Genomic DNA, 17072 nt, shown 5'->3' with positions numbered 1-17072 from the left:
TCTACTTAGTTGGCGCCGGGCTGAGTTCAAAGCACAGACGACGATGACGACGGCGACGCTACTGATGTAGCTGACTTTCGTCGTAGTGCCCTCCATTTCCCAACTCTGCCAACTCACGCCAATCAGTGATAACCAGCGCCTTGACACTAGCTGCCAGCCGAATCGGAGACTCTGGATCAAGAACCTGGATTGTAAATTATCTAGATAGCTCAAAGCTGCCCGCAGGCTTAGCATTTGAAATGTAATAGCACTGAAGTGCTTTATTGCTAATTCATTGGCCATTTCAGATGCAGCGAAAACTGCATCTCGAACAGGTGTGTCTATATCTGAGATGATTTCAAATGAATACAAATTTTTAGAGATTCCGATCAATTATCTTCGCAGATTTCTTTATCATAGATAATGGGATTCCCATATATTATTTATATTGTAAGTTGCAGTTAAAAAACCCAACACGAATCTAAGGTTTTTGATGTCCTTTATGTCCATAAGGCTGACTTTCCTTCTTTACTATTAGACGTAAATATCTCGCATTTCTGTCCACAACAAGCTCACTTTATTTCGTCATAGATCGCCAGCTGGGCTGCTAATCAATAATTACCATGTATTATTAAAGCTCGTCCTTCTATGAAAATCCCAAGAAGTTATTGGATTTGAAGCCTACAATATTGTTACGGGCTATATCCAAGAGCAAAGGCAATAGATGATGATGATGATGATGAAGAGCAAAGGCATCATCATCACAGTTACTTTAATCTTGATCCCCAACTTACATAATGCAGATCTACAATCAAATATTATTATGAAATACTCACTGGGATTAGAGTCCTGGACATAGATTGCAAATAGTTACTTTCTCTTAGCTTTTTAAGTCTTTATAAATATTTATCATTATAAATATCTAGCCAACAGGGGCATAGGCAATAGGGCATTTATGATTCACAAATTTAGGTGCTAAAACTAACATCTAAAACTATATATTTCGAGTTTCACCTTAAGCTCTTTATTCCTCACATATTCCCTGTCATTTTCCAACACTATTCGAATACTTATTACGTAGCACAAGCTACAATGGGACTACCTCGATTCTATTGCCAGTCCCGTTCCTGGTCCCAATCCTGGTCCCCCAGCTCCCAGATTACTGACAGTTCAATTGTGGCGCCGTTGACGTCGCCGGGCGCGCACACACAGCACACACACACAGCACGGCAGGGCACACACAATGGCACACACAGGCATTTAAACTAGACGAACGAGACGAGACGAGAAATTTATGCGGCTCCAACTCAACCCAAAAACGCCCGTCCACACGGCACAAGCTGAACCCAGCCCAAACTCAAACCCAAACCCAAACCCAAAACTCAAACCAAGCCGGGGCCAAAAGCAATGTGAACTAAAACCAACCAGGCCCAAAGCCAGAACCAGAGCCAGCACCAGAGCCAGCACCAGCGCCAGCGACAGAGCGAGAGCGAGAGCCACTTCCACAACGAGCATCATGCCACCGAGCAGCAACCACCCAGTCAAAGTGGCAGGGCACAGGCCCATCGTACACCCCATTGCCATTTCGTTATTTGTATGGACCGATGTTGCCGAACCGTCGAAACAGCAAACGAAACGGCGAACCGACGACACGACGAACCGACGGCCCAACTGTCAGACGGTTGCCTCCGCTGAACGTATTGTGGGGTGGGTTTTTGTGTTGTAGCTGCTGTGTGTATATATGTATATACGTGGGTATGTGTGTGTGTGATGTCGTAGTCAGATAGATTAAATCGATGGAAATGTAGGACTGTATACACATACACACACACACACATACAAGATACACACAGCCAGTCATCTAACGAACGAATGCGCCTTGTTGTTGCTGTTGCTGTTGCTGCGGCAAAATACAACAACAGACAACCAACGCATCACAGCAGCAGCAGCAACAGCAACAGCAACAGCACCAGAGATCTCACAGCCAAGGGGGGTTAATAGATATATAAATTTAGCACAAATAGATCCAAGTTTAATATCAACTTGAAATACATAAAAATAAAATAAATACAAATTAAATAAATAAATGTTACTTTCTTAAATATATTTATTTATTATTATGATATTTTATTTTTATTTTTTATATATTATTATATTTATTATTATATAATATAAAAGTTAACCCTCTTGAAAAAATTATGAAAATAAAATAGATTTATTAAATATATTTATTTATAATTAACAATTTCTTAAAAAACGCCCCATAAAAGTGCAAATAATTCAAAGGATCAAGAATCTTTAAAACATTAAATACTTTTAATAAATTTATATGATCCCAAATCAATAATACTCTTAAATATAATTTTGATTAACTCATAAATATATAATTTAAATACAAAAATTTTAATTGCTAGGAATCAGTACTACTTATGCTCTAAATAATAAAAGAGTTTCTAAAAAAAAAAAAAAAATCATGAAGACAAATTGTATATTATTTACATAAATATATATACAATAAAAAAAATAAACAATCAAATGCATTTATGTGGATCCCATTTTTGTAATAAATTTAATTGTAACAGAGAGTCTACAGTTTAATTTCAAATAAATTTTATTTCAATCTTGGCTCTAATATATGTATATACAATTTATCAATATATAAAGCTGAAAACAAAATGAATATTTTTCAAAATTGATATGTATGTATACTTAAAATTGTACATATTTTACAGAATTCAAAATCAGAATTTGCGCTCAGACAATAAACAATATTTATAGTTTGTTGTATAATTTGAGTAAACATTTTTCATTGCTCACAACATAATGAATCCCTTTTCAGCTTTTACTACGCCACTGCCTTACCGCATTTTCAGCTTTGTTTGCTTTCATATGCTTACTTATAGATGTGAGTTTCTGTATGTGTTTGTATGTGGTGATTGTGACTGTGTGTGTATGCGAGTGTTCATATAAATGTGCATGTACTTGAGTATATCATATAGTGTATATACAGTGAAAGCTCTCATTAAAGCCAGCCATATTGCTATGTTGAAATCCTTCTTGCCGATTGTTGATCGTACACCTGACTGCAAAAACTGAAGCGAGCTTCATACCGTAAGCATTGGGAGGCATCAAATAATGACGAACTCTATCAGGGAGTGCTCACTGTGATTGTGGGGTTGATAAGCCTTCAAATCGAAATTATCAAAGCGAATACTCAAACCGAGCAAGTGTCCAACACGTCAGGCTCAGTGTGGTATGAGAAGCGCATAGAAGGCCTGCGGCAGAGAAAATATCAATAAATTGTAAACATTTCTGTCCAGAGGTAAGAATTGGCCCAGAAATCAAAAATAAACATACTAATGGAAAATATAATAATGAAGTTATTATAATGAATTAATGAAAATTATTTTAGTAAATGTCCTAAAGATGTTGTTGAAATATACTTGAAATAAAATGTTTTTAATATAGCAATTAAGACTTAGTTTAAGGCTCAACGACGTATATTATCATTATGAATATTTAGGTTCCTAACCGATATTATAGTACGTTGTTTATTTGGGTAAAAGCCTTTCAATATCCTTTTCCATGTCGACAATAAATGAAGTTCTTAGTTTGTTCCTAAAATATTGTGACCTCTTTAATATCAATCTTAAAATCTGTGGGTCAAATGGCGGCAACCTCTATCTCTGTGCCCAGACAGAAACGAGCAGGTGTCATTCGCAACAATGGCAATTCCCATCGGACAATTCGCAACATGCACTCAGTTCAAATCGTTCCCGCCCAAAAACTCGAAATATCGCACATTTGAACTATTTGCGAAACGACGGCTTAGCCCCGCTTAGAGGTATGAATGGAAACTGGAATGGAAACAGAGAGCAGACCACAGACTCCGGCTTCAACCTTTCATAGGCAAGCCAGAGTCCAAACTGGCAACAACAAGCACGATGATGATGCTGCTGTTGCTGTTGCTGTTGCAGCTTTTTCTCGTTAATGTTGCTGATACCGTTGTTGCTATTGCTGCTGTTGCTGTTGCTGTTGCTGCTGATGCTGATGCTGCTACTCTCGGTTCACTGCGGCGATGTTGTAAAAGTTTTGCGCACAAATCAGCAACGAGCACATACACACACACACACACAGCACATCTGTGTGTATGAAAGGATACGCAAAGTGTATGAAATAAAAATACGACAGCAGCAATAGCAACAGCAACAGCAACAGCAACAGCAACAGCAACAGCAGCAGCAACGGCAGCATCAGCAACAACGGAGCAACAGCAACAACAAATGGCATTTTCAGAGCTCGAAGGCGAACAATGAATGCCAGAGAGCCAACATCGTTAGGGCTTAAACCAGCAGCTACCCTAAATTCCCCCATAGCTACATAGCATAGCCCCGACCCCCCCACATACGCCCCCAGCCCTGCCCTGTCCTGCTCCGCTTCTATCTATGGTCGATGGTGCCCAAGCATTGGCGCTGCGCTGCGTCGCACATTTTCAATGCGCTCGCCTCGAAACGGTGGAAAATGCGCGTCCGTTGTTAGTCGGAAAACGTCGTCATCCGTCGACGGTTGTTTGGCTGGCTTGGACCAGGTCTGGCTCGGCCTGCTAGCTACAACACTGCCTTGGCTTGGCGTTCGTTATGCGCTAACTGCAAATAACATCGCAGCCGCAGCAGCGGCAATAGCAACAGCAACAACACGAACAGCAGCGATGGCAGCAGCACCAGCAGCAGCAGAAGCAGTGGCAGCAGCAGCACCAGCACCAGCACCAACAACAGCAACAGCAACAACAACAGCAATTCTCAATTTATATTAAAGCGAACGAGGCGAATCGCACGAATGCGCTCGGCAGTGGCTCGGCTAAAGCACGAGCTCCGCTTTTGGGGGACGTGGAGCGTGTGCAAAACAAAGAGCCACCCAGTTACCAGCAACAACAACAGCAATAGTAACAACAACAGCAACAGCAACAGCAATTTCCCTCTCTGTCTATGCATGGGGCTGCTCGCACTCACCATGTATATATGATGATGTGTATGTGTGTGTGTGTGTGTGTGTCTATGTTTCTATGTGTGTGTGTCTCTGTGCAATGCCATCACGTCAGCCAAGCAACCAAGCAAGCAAAGCAATCAGCAGTCAGTCGGGTCAGGGAATGGGGAATTGCTGTTGTTGTGCATGAGTTTATATATATATATATATAATATATATATATAGATATATATGTATATGTACATAGATTTATGTGAGTGTGTGCAGCTAAGCCGCTGCCAGCCAGCAGCCGCAGGGGCCCCCAAACCAACGACAGTAACCACCCACTTTTATCAGTCAGCAAAAGGTCGTTCGACTATGTGGTCGACTCTGCTGTGGAACAACAGCGAATAATGATATGAATGTTGATAATGATTGTCGAGTGGATGACGACGATGATCATGATGAAGCGCCTGAGCACCTGACTTGCAATTGCTGTTTGCCAAGATCAGTTGACGCAGATTTGAGCATGTGAAACGATCATTTTTCCGATTATGCGAGCAACAACTCAGAGCTTTATTTAAATACGAAAGTATTAAATATATTTTACAAATATGATCTCACAATTTTACTTTCTTATTTATGTTATTTTTTTCAATTTTTTTGTTAACTGTAATTTGTAAATAATTTTTAAAAAGCATTAGCATTGCTATGCTGATCATTTGTTGACTTATTTTGATTAAATTTGTCTACTTTATTTTTATTAACTACTAATTTATTTTTAAAATTTTGTAAATTCAATTCCTAGAAAATATAGTTCAATTATTTATTGTATCTTCTATTTTTTATTTATTCTGTACATTCGAATTGATTGTTGTAATATTGAGATAAAAGTTTTTACAATGTTTTATTTGTAAACAATAATTTTATTTTGCTTTTCGCGAACCGAAAAAAATAATATGATAATTCAGTAGAAAATAGTTATACCTTGGATCAATCAATATCAATTTTTTTTTCAGATATAATCGCGTATAAATAAATTCATTTCATTTATCATAAATTTTAGTTTCTAGTAGCTATTTTAAATATGAATATCGATGCTCCCAAAAGCAATAGATCGATAGATCCACCAATATCCATATAATATATCAAATAAAATTTTAAAAAATAAAATAAAATAATGATCCTGTAGATCGTCTATAAGTTATAGACCATATCAGCCCAACGATCAGTTATCATTGAGTCTTGGTGTTTGTCTCAATATGTTTATCGATAAGATTTATATTGGTGCCCAGTATGTCGCATCGATAAAGCCGTTACGCAGCAATCAGAATTATCGACCTTATAAAACGAGCAAACAACATAACCATGCTAACGCCGCCTTTGTTTGCCATGTACTGAAATAGTTAAACTGTCAATGTGTGTAGGGATGGGTGGGAAAGGGGAGGTCCTATCGACTCATAATATACGAGCCAGAGCCATAGTCAGAGTCATAGCCGTAGCCAGAGCTAGAGTCATGCCTGCACTGCGCTCCATGCTCCATGTGATGTTTTGGGTTCGGGTTTGGGTTCGAGCCTGGGTTTGGGTTTAGTGGCTGCGTTGCCGCACGCACGCTCCCTGGCAGCCTGGCAGCCTGGCAGCCTGGCAGCCTGGCAGCTGGTGTGGCCCGCCTGGCAGCTTTCCACGGAGCAACTGAAAAGGCGAATCGGAAAATTCACAGGCAGAGAAGGCAACAACAATAATCACAGCAACCAGCAGCAGCAGCAGCAGCAACAGCAACAGCAACAACTAATGTGCGCATGTGACAGGGTTGCCGACGAGTTTGAGGCTCGTCGCTCGCTGCTCGCTATTTGATTCGGCTCGGCACGAGGGCAACACTGGCTGACTAGTTGGCTGGCTGACTTGCCTGCTTTGCCTGACTGCTTGTTGGCCTGGTCCAAAGCAATTCAGTACGAACTCTGCACTTCGCACAACAAGACAACACAGCGACACCGACAACGACAACTACGACGACTACAACGCGGCCAACGACAAAAAATACGTAAAATTCTGATAGAGCGCCAAAGCCAAAGCGAATTACTTAAATTTAATTTACGCGCCCAGTGCGAAATTTCATAGAACATTTTTGATTTCGAGCGTTGTTCGGTTAGTTGTGCATTCAAAATGTGGAACTGTTACTACCAACTGCAGCAGCAGAGGCCACACTAGAGGGACCTGCTGCACCTGCTGCCCCAATCAGCTAATCTATCAACAACAACAACAACACCGATAACAACAAGAGAAGCAGCTACAAAAAAAGGCGCCAAAAATCAAAAGAATTATTACAGTCAAGGAATTCCCCCGATTACCTGCAATGAAAACAATGAAAATGTGGACCGAAGCGAGCAACGTGAGTAACCTGATCCTTAGTCAATGATCACACACATACACACACACGCGCAAGCGACCCTAACCCTAGAAGGAGTAGCTTTTGCCTCACTGATGATAATGATGCGATAGTTTAGTTCTTTTGTTTTGATTATTGAGCTTCAGCAGCGTTTACGCTTTGTCTGCGCTTCTTCGTTGGTGTGCGTTTACCGGTCGAGGCAATTGAAAAGCCATTTGGGGAATGCCAATGGGCACAGCTGCTCGGCCAGGGTGTCGGAGGAGGGGTGGGGGCAAAGTGGAAGAGGAACAGACGTTGGCACGCATCACGTAGCCACTCAGCAGGCAGACACGCATAGCATGCGTCGCCGTTGACGTCGCTGTTGCCGTCGCCGTCGCCGTCGCCGTCGCAGTCAACATCACTATCAATTCGCATGCTCATTCCTCCATTCGTTCGCCATTCACCATTCACCCATGCTTCTTCATTCCCATGTCGAGGCACAATCGAAGCAATGTAAACAAAAGCCAACGGCAAATATTTTTTCTTTTCTTTCAACTTGTTTCTGCTTGTTCTTCTCAGCAATTAAATGAAAGTTTTCGATGAGGTGCGACCGTGGAATGTTCAGGGGTTGTGCGGGGCCAGCGAGCCAGCGCCAACTGGGGGTGGCACCGCATTGCCGAAGCCGGCGAGCAAAACAAAAACTGCAAAAATGTCATACGTCGCCCATTGTGTGCGTGCTATGCACTGCACTGAACAATGTGGTGCGCTGTGCTGCGGGGCGATGTGGTGCGGTGCGGTGTGGTGCCGTGGGCTATGTGGAACGACAAATGGAAGAGATGGAGATGGCAAATGTGTGTGGGTAGGCCATAATTCGGGTCGGGGTCAGGGGGTGTAGGCACTGTCTACACACACACGCACACACCCACACGAGTATAGCACACATACATTGGCATTTAAATGTCAGCATCTGTAACTTTGCCATGTGCGGCATCTGAGTCTCAGATACGCAACGTTGTATCTTGACTCTATATGCATATGTGGTATTAGGAACTCATACTTAGTGGTAGTTCAATGAGTTAGGATTGCGACCTTTATATTTTGTTTAGCTGAAAATCGTCATTAACCAAGGCCATCCTTTTGTGTCCATATTAATGGCATTAGAGACATATCTTGTAGTATTTAGCCTACAGTCTCAGGCTTAGGCTTACTAAACATGCTCAACATATGGAAGTAAAAATACCATTCCATACACATCCTTAAATATATATAATATAGTTAGCTGTATTAAGATAGTGATAGTGATAAAATGATAATTTACAATAATCCCATTATAAGTTGAATGCAGTTTACTCATAACTTCCAAACTTTTTCGCCTCTGAAAACTTTTTCTGCTACAAAATTCTATTTAATAATTCCCCATTTTACATACTTTCATACCGCTCTACTATATTTCTCGGTCAACGATAGTCCACAAGTGGGTTTCAAAGATCTTTGTTGAATGACACCAAAGTTAATAATATCTTTGTCTAATAAAAAGAAAATTCAAATAAAACAAAAAACTCCTTCAGCTCAACCTAAAATCAAGGATAGGTATGATCCAATACAAATTTAAATATTTTTAATATGCTAATACGGGTACGTACCCATGTACATAGTTACGAATATTACAAACAGACATATGTGCATATGTATGAATATACACACATAGTTAAGTAAACTACACTGTTAAGGATTAAACATATTCCGATATTTGACTGAGGTAATTTAGCCCAATAATTTCGTTGGAGGATAAATCGATAACAATGGTGACATTTATGACAAATCGTTCAATATGTGTTATAGCTTCGAGTTCAAGTATGCTTATCTTGATTCGTATCAAATATAGGAACTAGATATTTTGCTAATAATCACATACATAGATAAGCACATACATACATGTTCGTATGTACGTAAGTATCTTTAAGCATATGCCAAAAGTTGAATGAACTTCGGCTGGAATAAAGCGAACAAAGTTGATTAGGGAAGTTGGCTTGGCTGATTTCTAAAGTGGTCATAAACAAAGATGCCACTTGTCCTTGACACAGTGACAGGCAACCACAACAAAGTGCACACACACATACACACACATAAGCACATACATATGCTTGCTTAAATATGTATGTATGTATATTGTAACAAGCATGACTTGCGCTTGGGCATTGAACAGCAACAGCAACAGCGACTGCGACTGCGACGGCGACGGCAACGGCAACGGCAACTGCGACGCCGACGGCGGGAGACGACGCGCCGTCAGTTCTCACACCCCAATGGAGATGGAGCACATTTCATTATCGGTGCCTGTGGCCGGGTCGCTCATGCAAATGCCTCCCGATTTTGCATAGCTTAGGTCAGTTTCCGTGCCATAAAAAACCAAACAGCTGCAGCCGCAGCAGAACCCTTCGTTTTTTTCAGCCAGCCGCACAAATACGCACATAAAAAAGTATACATGTACATATGGGGGCATTTAACGGCTTTATGTGTATTTACCATTAGGCTTTCAATGGGCAATAATAATGGGGGGGCTGCTCTTTGCGGCCGGCCATAATTTATTGGCCACTTGTTTCTAAGCAGCGACAGCGTCAAGCGTAGCAACCTGCCGCAACAGCAACACACTCACACACACACACACATACACATACAGGAAGGCACACGTATGCCTGTTTGTGTGTACATAGTAGTACTATGAATGAGCGAGTGAACAAACGGAGTGAGGAGTGAGAATTGAATGGCACTCGCTAATAAGCATCAAGAGCAGACACAAAAGGGCAAAAGCAAAACGAACAGCCACAGCAGCGACAGCAATAACAACAACAACAGCAGCAGCAGCAACAGCAACGGCAACGGCAACAGCTGAGACTAGAGAGGCCGGTCAGGCAGCACGTGCTAAACACATTTAACGACAACGACAACTACAGCAACAGCAGCAACAACAACAATAACCAGAGCAATAACGATAGCGTCGACAATGGGACGCGGTGCGGGGGGCACAAAAACGATTAAATTAAAAACCAAAACAAACTAAAGAAACGAGCAGCGACGTCGCCGTCGACAGCAACAGCGACGCCGGCAGTGCCACGCGAGACGATGACAACAACAAGGAGAGATACTCGCACAACATGTTGAGTACACCAAAAACAGAAAAAAAACAAACAAGCAGCAGCAACAACAATAAATGCGCATAATAAACGTCAATTTAAAATGCTAAAAGCTCAACAGCGACGTCAGCGCAGGCGGCGCAGTTAGCGACGGCGCAATCGGCGACAATAATAAAAAAAAGGCGAATCGCCAAAAGTTAAGAAGAAAATACAGCACACAAACAGACGCGCACACACACACACACACGCACACACACACACAGACACACAGTGGGAGACATGGTGACGGCAGCGTCGAACGATGGAGGCCAAAGTAAGCAATAAAAAATAACCCTTTTTCCGGTTTTTTGTTTTGCTTTGCAGTTTCTAATCAAGAGAAAATACATAAAAGCAAAATTGCCGTTGCGGCGTCGGCGTCGGCGACGGCGGCAGAGGCAGCAGGCAGCAGGCTGACTGACTGACTGAATGACTCTGAATGACTTTGTTGTCAGGCCGCTTCGGCATTCGCTAATTCTTTTGGCATTTGCCACACGCTCAAATATACATATGTACACACGTGCAAGTGTATGTGTGTGTGTGTGTGGGTACTTGAGTACATAATTCATAGCAGCTAAAAGGGATTCCCCAATCTTTGATTGCTTACGCCGCTCAAATCCTTTTCACTCTGCAAACTCAATGAAAAGGCAGAGAACAGATTAAACACGCTGAAATGAAAGAGATGCTTTGCTTAGTTGGACCAATTAGCGTGCACAATCCGATACACATATTGGTCTAATTGGGAGTGAAGTACTGTTTATAGCTTTAGAATAATCGTTTTATATAATATTTATATAAAGTCAACTCAACAGATATTTTAAGGAGAATCGCAAGCTATAAATAACTCCTGTGAAATTAAAATTTGCTATCTAATTGGATTCGCTGTTCTGAACAGACTCATTGAATGGGTGTCCCCCAATCAACAATTGGCACTGGTCGAATTCCACAGTCGTCGTCGTCGTCGTCTTCGCCGACGTCGTCAATGAAATATTCCCTCTTTGATAGCTTACTGCTAATACTACGACTACATCAACAACAACAACAACAACAACAACAACAATGAGCTGCCCAGCTAAATACCAAGAGCAATAAAACAATAAAAATCATCTCACAGTCATTTACATAGCGATCAAAACAGAAAAAAAAGAATAATGATAATAATAATAAAAAATTCAAGCACATACAGCTGACTTGGCCCTCGTTCCGTGACCGGGTCGCCGACGCGAACAGCAACGGCGACGTCAGCGTCGACGTCGATTGTGATGCCGGTATCATAAATAATTTCGATTTGACTTATATTATTAGCTAAATAAATAAATATGAATGAAAAACAAACAAACAAACAAACGAGTGAGCAACGAGAGGCCGAGGCATGAATGAATAAAAGACAAGCCGGCGCCACAGACGTCGTCGTCGACATCGCTGCCGCTGCCGCTGCCGCAATCGCTGTCGCTGTCCCAGTCGCTGTCAACGCCAGCCGCGCTGCTTAGCGTGAGAAAACCCATTCAAATTGTCAAACGAAACCGAATCGAACGAACCGCCGGCCCATACGTAATTTTGTTTCTCTATTAAATGACAAATCGAACCCGCCAAGTTATTGACTCGATACGAACAGCTTAAAAGTGACTGAGCCGAAAAGACCATGGTCAACAATACCATTTTATTCATATTAGACAATTTTTCAATCATTCCTATTGATAAATATTATAACTCTCTATGCCAACGCATAAGCCTAACTTTTAAGGACTAAGGAACATAAACATTCTATTTATTTATTTGGAGATTAGAGATAATATAAAAGCAAAACTAACTTATAGAATAAATCTTCATACACACATCTGACTATTTGACATGCGGATGGAGCTAAGTTTAGCGAACCAATAAGATCTAAGACCTTGAATGTTAAATATATTAGTTATTTGCTTTACTCTCTGTCGTGTTGCTGCTGAGGTCAATAGAGTTTTTTGACATTATAGGAGAATATCATTTAATACACGGTCAGCTTCAAGCAGAGCTCCAACTGGCGCCGTTGTTGCATGTTACATTAATCATGATTTGGCTGCTATGCAAACATAACCTCATTTGCCAGCTTTCTGTTGTGGCAGTGCGATACTTAACAGCTGTTCCATTGTTGCTGTTACTGTTGTTGTTGTTGGTGCTGTAGCCCCTGTAAGGAGCTAGCTGTTAAGAGGCGGCGTCGCAACTGCAACTGCAACTCGTTTCGAGGCCCACGCCCACCTCCTTAACCACTTGCCATTCATACGCCATGGCGCACGAAATCGCGTATCAAAACAAAAAAGGCAACGGCAGCAGCAGCAGCAGCAGCAGCAGAGGTAACGGCATCGGTAACGACGTCGCAGCCACTGCCGACGTCGCCGTCGCTGTTCTGAGCACAATTAATAAATTATAGACGGCGTTGGCAGACATTGTCCAAAAGGCAAAGCAAAGCACAAGCACAACCAGCCACCCAACATAGCGTCACGTGTAGCGAGAGAGTGTGAGAGAGACGGCGAGTGTGGGCGAAGGGGCGTGAGCAGGGGAGAAGCAATGCTGTAGTGGCGGCACGCGAAACCAGTGATCAAAACAAAAACCGAAAAAACGAATTTATCATTACAATTACAACAAGGCAAAGGCAATAAAATTAATCAGCAATTCAAAAACTGCAAGTGGCTGTCGCTGCTGCTGTTGTTGTTGTTGTTGTTGTTGTTGTTAATAATGTTATTGTTGTTGTTGCTTTTGCTGCTGTTGCTGTTGTGGTTGGTTTAATAACCCGAAATAATCGCAGCCAATGCTCAGAGGAGCAAAGGCTGGCGACGCATGTGCTAGACAGAGATGCACATAGGCGTAGAGCAGACGAGAAGTAGAGCAGAGACGGACGTCGCCGTCGTCATCATTAAAACAACATAAAAAGTAATAAATAAATATGAGTGTGAGCGTGTTTTGTATGTTGGAGTGTGTGTGTATGTGTGTGAGTGTTTGTGTGCGTATGTATATGTTTGTCTGAGAACGAACGACCTTCAACTTCCTACCCCTGCTGAGCTGATGACGGTGGCTACCTGTCTGTCAGCGTCAATGCTTGCGTCGCTGTCGGCGTCAGCGTCTCTGCCTGTTGACATTGATAGCTTCAACTGTAAACTTATACAAAAGCCATAAAGAGGTCTAGCGAAAATGCGAGTGGGAATGTGAGTGCGAGCGGGAGAGCGAGAACGAGAGCTAGCATGTGCAAGTGCAGAGCAATCAGCATAAATTAAAGTCGAATGCAACATGTGACTCTGTCTGAGATTTTTCGGCTGATGCTGCGCGACAATGCAGTCGCCGTTGTCGTCTGCGTCAGCGTCAGCGCAAGCATCGGCATCCCTGCTGCCACACTAAATATTTTGCATATGCAAATGCAAACGTGCACACACACACACACACACACACACATAATCGGATTGGTAATGCACCTTGCACGATGACGACGACGACGACGACAACGTCGCGAATTCGAACTTGTTTGAAGTCTTTTTGGCCCACAAAGAGAGAGAGAGGCAAGGCAAGGCGAGCGCGACAAGAGCACTCGCGCACTCGTGAGTTCGCCGCAACAACACCAGCAACAGCAGCAGCTACAGCAACTCGGCAGCATGTTGCATGCAATAAGGAGTTAAGCAAAACAACAACAAGCTGAATGGAGCGCGCTGCCAGCAGCCAGCATCCGCATCCCGTTGCAGGCCACTGAGACAGCAACAGCGGCGTAAACAAATTAAACTAATAAGCGCAAAAAGGAACAACGAACGTAATCATAAAGTAAAATGCAAGGAACGGCGGTGCATTGCCAGTTGCAGCGAGCAGAGGCAGCGGCAGCGACGTCGCCGTAGCCGTCGCTGTCGCCGTTTCTGGCACAGCTTGGACTGTCGAAATCCATTATAACCTCAATCGGCAATCGCATTTCTTCGTTCGAGTGGAGCGCAACATAATACGCTGCTGCTGTTGCTGCTGCTGGCGGACATAAACCACGACCAGAGCCAAAGAGAGAGAGAGAGAGAGAGAGAGAGAGAGAGAGAGAGAGAGAGAGAGAGTGGGAGAGAGAGAGAGCAGCTGGAGTGGGTGGTCGGTCATATGTGTATATGTGCATCAAAGGAGCGTAATTGGCAACTGGTATGGCAACTGTAAAATCATCAAAGCTACTGCTGCAGCTGCTGCCGTTGCTGCTGCTGCTGTTGCTGCTCACAACTGCAGAATAAAGTTGTAGCTGGTCACAAGCTTTTGCTGTTGGCCAACTCTAATCCGCCTGGGATATCCAGGACAGGCAATCAGAATGGGAATAGAACAGTAGCTGGCTTGAGTATTGGAAATTAAAATCGAGACACAAAACAAGGGATGCACACCAAAGAGGATCTGTGTGCTCCATTCAGAGCTTAAAGTACGAGGGGGTTAAGTAACTTAGCATTAGGCTCTCCAGACTATCATTAGCTTACTGAAGTAGATGAGAATGCTTAATGCTTCAATTATTCTCTATAAATTTTCTATAAATTTACATATACATTTATCTGTAATATGTATATTTATAATTGCAAATTGGTATTTTATTTGAATATACATAAATTAATTGTATACCCAGAAATCATTGTAAATTGAAAATCGTGTAATGCTTCTGTTATCAAAATTAGTTAATATACATATATACATACATATGTAAATTATATTATATTACATATAGACTCCTCGTTTAACTATAGAACTATCTCCAAGTTTATCCTTTCATATTTCAATTCGACTAAGTAATAATTTGACCCATTTAGTATATTCCCATAAAATTACAAAAGCATACCTACACGGCATAGATAATAATAGATTAATGACCCCGAACCCATAGACCCATTGTGACTAGGTCACTTCAGCAACTTTGTGTGCTATGTCATGTTTTTTTCAGACACTTAAATATAGGCCTACGTATATGCTAGTTATGAATGCTTTTGGCTGCGCATAAGTGTGTATTATAATATTTTAGTCAACGTTCTCAATACGATATATTTGTGCACCTGATTGCACTCATCAGCGATCTGCGTTGCCGCCTCCAATTGGAATGCTATAGGTCGGGCCGACAGACAAACACACGATCGTTTCAACAGACTGAAATATCCAAAACAGCAGAGCGAAAATAGCCAGTCGCATACACATTTTGTTGTTTTGATAATTTTTAACTCGAGTGTCGAGTCGAGTTGAGTCGATTCGAATCGAGGCGAGGCGAGTCAAGCGTTGTGTCGAGTCATCCATCAGAGGGGCAGAAACAACGACAACAACAGACATCGCGACGATGACGACGACGACGCCGACATCTCCAAAAATAATGCCAGATACAAAGGCAACTACAGCCGCAGCCACAGCCACAGCTACAGCTATGGAACAACTGCAAAGCATTAACAGCACAAGGCCAACAGCTGGTCTCTCTGTCCGGTCTGGTCTCTGGTTTTTCGGTCTGTTGTCTCGGGGCTCGAGTCGTCCGCGTCTGTTGGCGGCTGGCGGCTGGCGTTCCGTTCCACATTCATCTGCGACGAACCTGCAGCATTTTAGTGATATTTTCGAGTAACTAGCACACAGCAGCAGCCGAACATGTTTAAAGTTTTTCGGATGCGACGGCGAGCAACAACATCAGCAGCACACTCACACACACTCAAGTAGCAAAATGTAATAGCAAAATGCTGGCAAATACTTGGCCGCCACCCCCGTGGCAGAAGCCCATTACCCGAACCGGCACTCGGCCAGCAACGTCGTCGTCGCCGTCGTCGCCGCCATCGTTCACCAATTTCATTTCAACATATTTGCAGCAGCCAGAGCTAAGAGCTAACAGATCTCGCATCCAGAGCCGCTGCTGCTGCTGCTGCTGCTGCACATCCATTCAAACGAAAAAGTATCTTAAATTTTTGTTTGCTGTTGCCGCCGCCAACCCCTCTCATCTACCCCTCTGGCAAGCACCCCCGCAGCCGGTCCAGGCCCTTGTCGTTGTGCGCTCTGCTCCGTAGTTTATAGTCTTACTTTGTTGGTTTTCTACCCACAAGTCTTTCTCTTTTTCGTTGTCGTAGCAGCAAAAGCAAAAGCAACAACACGGCAGCACAGCAGCAGCAGCAGCAAAAAACCGAGAGAAAAAAGAATTTTTTATAGGTATTATTTCGTTCCCACATACGCGCCGAGGCAAGCGTCAGTCAGTCAGGCAAGCGACGGCAAGGCATGAGGCAATGGCAAAGGCACAGCACAGCACAGGCAGAGCACAGGCACAGGCAGAGTTAGTGGAAGAAGCAGAAAGAAAAAGCGGAGGCGGAGGTAGAGGCAGAGGCCGTGACAGCGTCAGCGCATGTACAGACATACAAAACTCGATAGTAACAGGGTTGCCAAGTATTTTGCTGACTCAAAGCTATATTTTTCTGTTCAATTCATCTTAGATTTCACTGCAAAATGTTTCCACATATTATACAGATCGACATGATATGCATCAAATGCATATATTTTGCTTTTCTGCTTTTTATATTTTTTACAAGTATACACGCATAGCAAAAAAAAAAAAAACAAAAACAAAAACAAAAGTACACACTGCGAGTATTTAATTTAATAATAAAGAA

The 17072-nt window shown here is 42.4% G+C and overlaps 1 protein-coding gene across 1 annotated transcript in view; it reads left to right on the top strand.

Annotated features, from left to right (window-relative positions):
* Positions 1-6876: 6876 nt before the first annotated feature.
* The window catches only part of tara (SERTA domain-containing protein 2 taranis), a 36963-nt gene continuing 26767 nt past the window's right edge, over positions 6877-17072 (top strand). The window contains exon 1 of the mRNA XM_089463103.1: positions 6877-7330. Within this exon, the coding sequence (XP_089319229.1) occupies positions 7295-7330 (36 nt within the window). The 5' untranslated portion in view covers positions 6877-7294. The remainder of the gene's footprint in view (positions 7331-17072) is intronic.

This window comes from Drosophila arizonae, chromosome 2 (genome assembly GCF_054131065.1).
Source record: "Drosophila arizonae isolate 15081-1271.41 chromosome 2, UAZ_ARI_1.0, whole genome shotgun sequence".
In the NCBI taxonomy this organism is placed as follows: domain Eukaryota; kingdom Metazoa; phylum Arthropoda; class Insecta; order Diptera; family Drosophilidae; genus Drosophila; species Drosophila arizonae.
The sequence above is the reverse complement of the archived record's forward strand: the minus strand, read 5'-3'. Positions and strand labels throughout refer to the sequence as shown.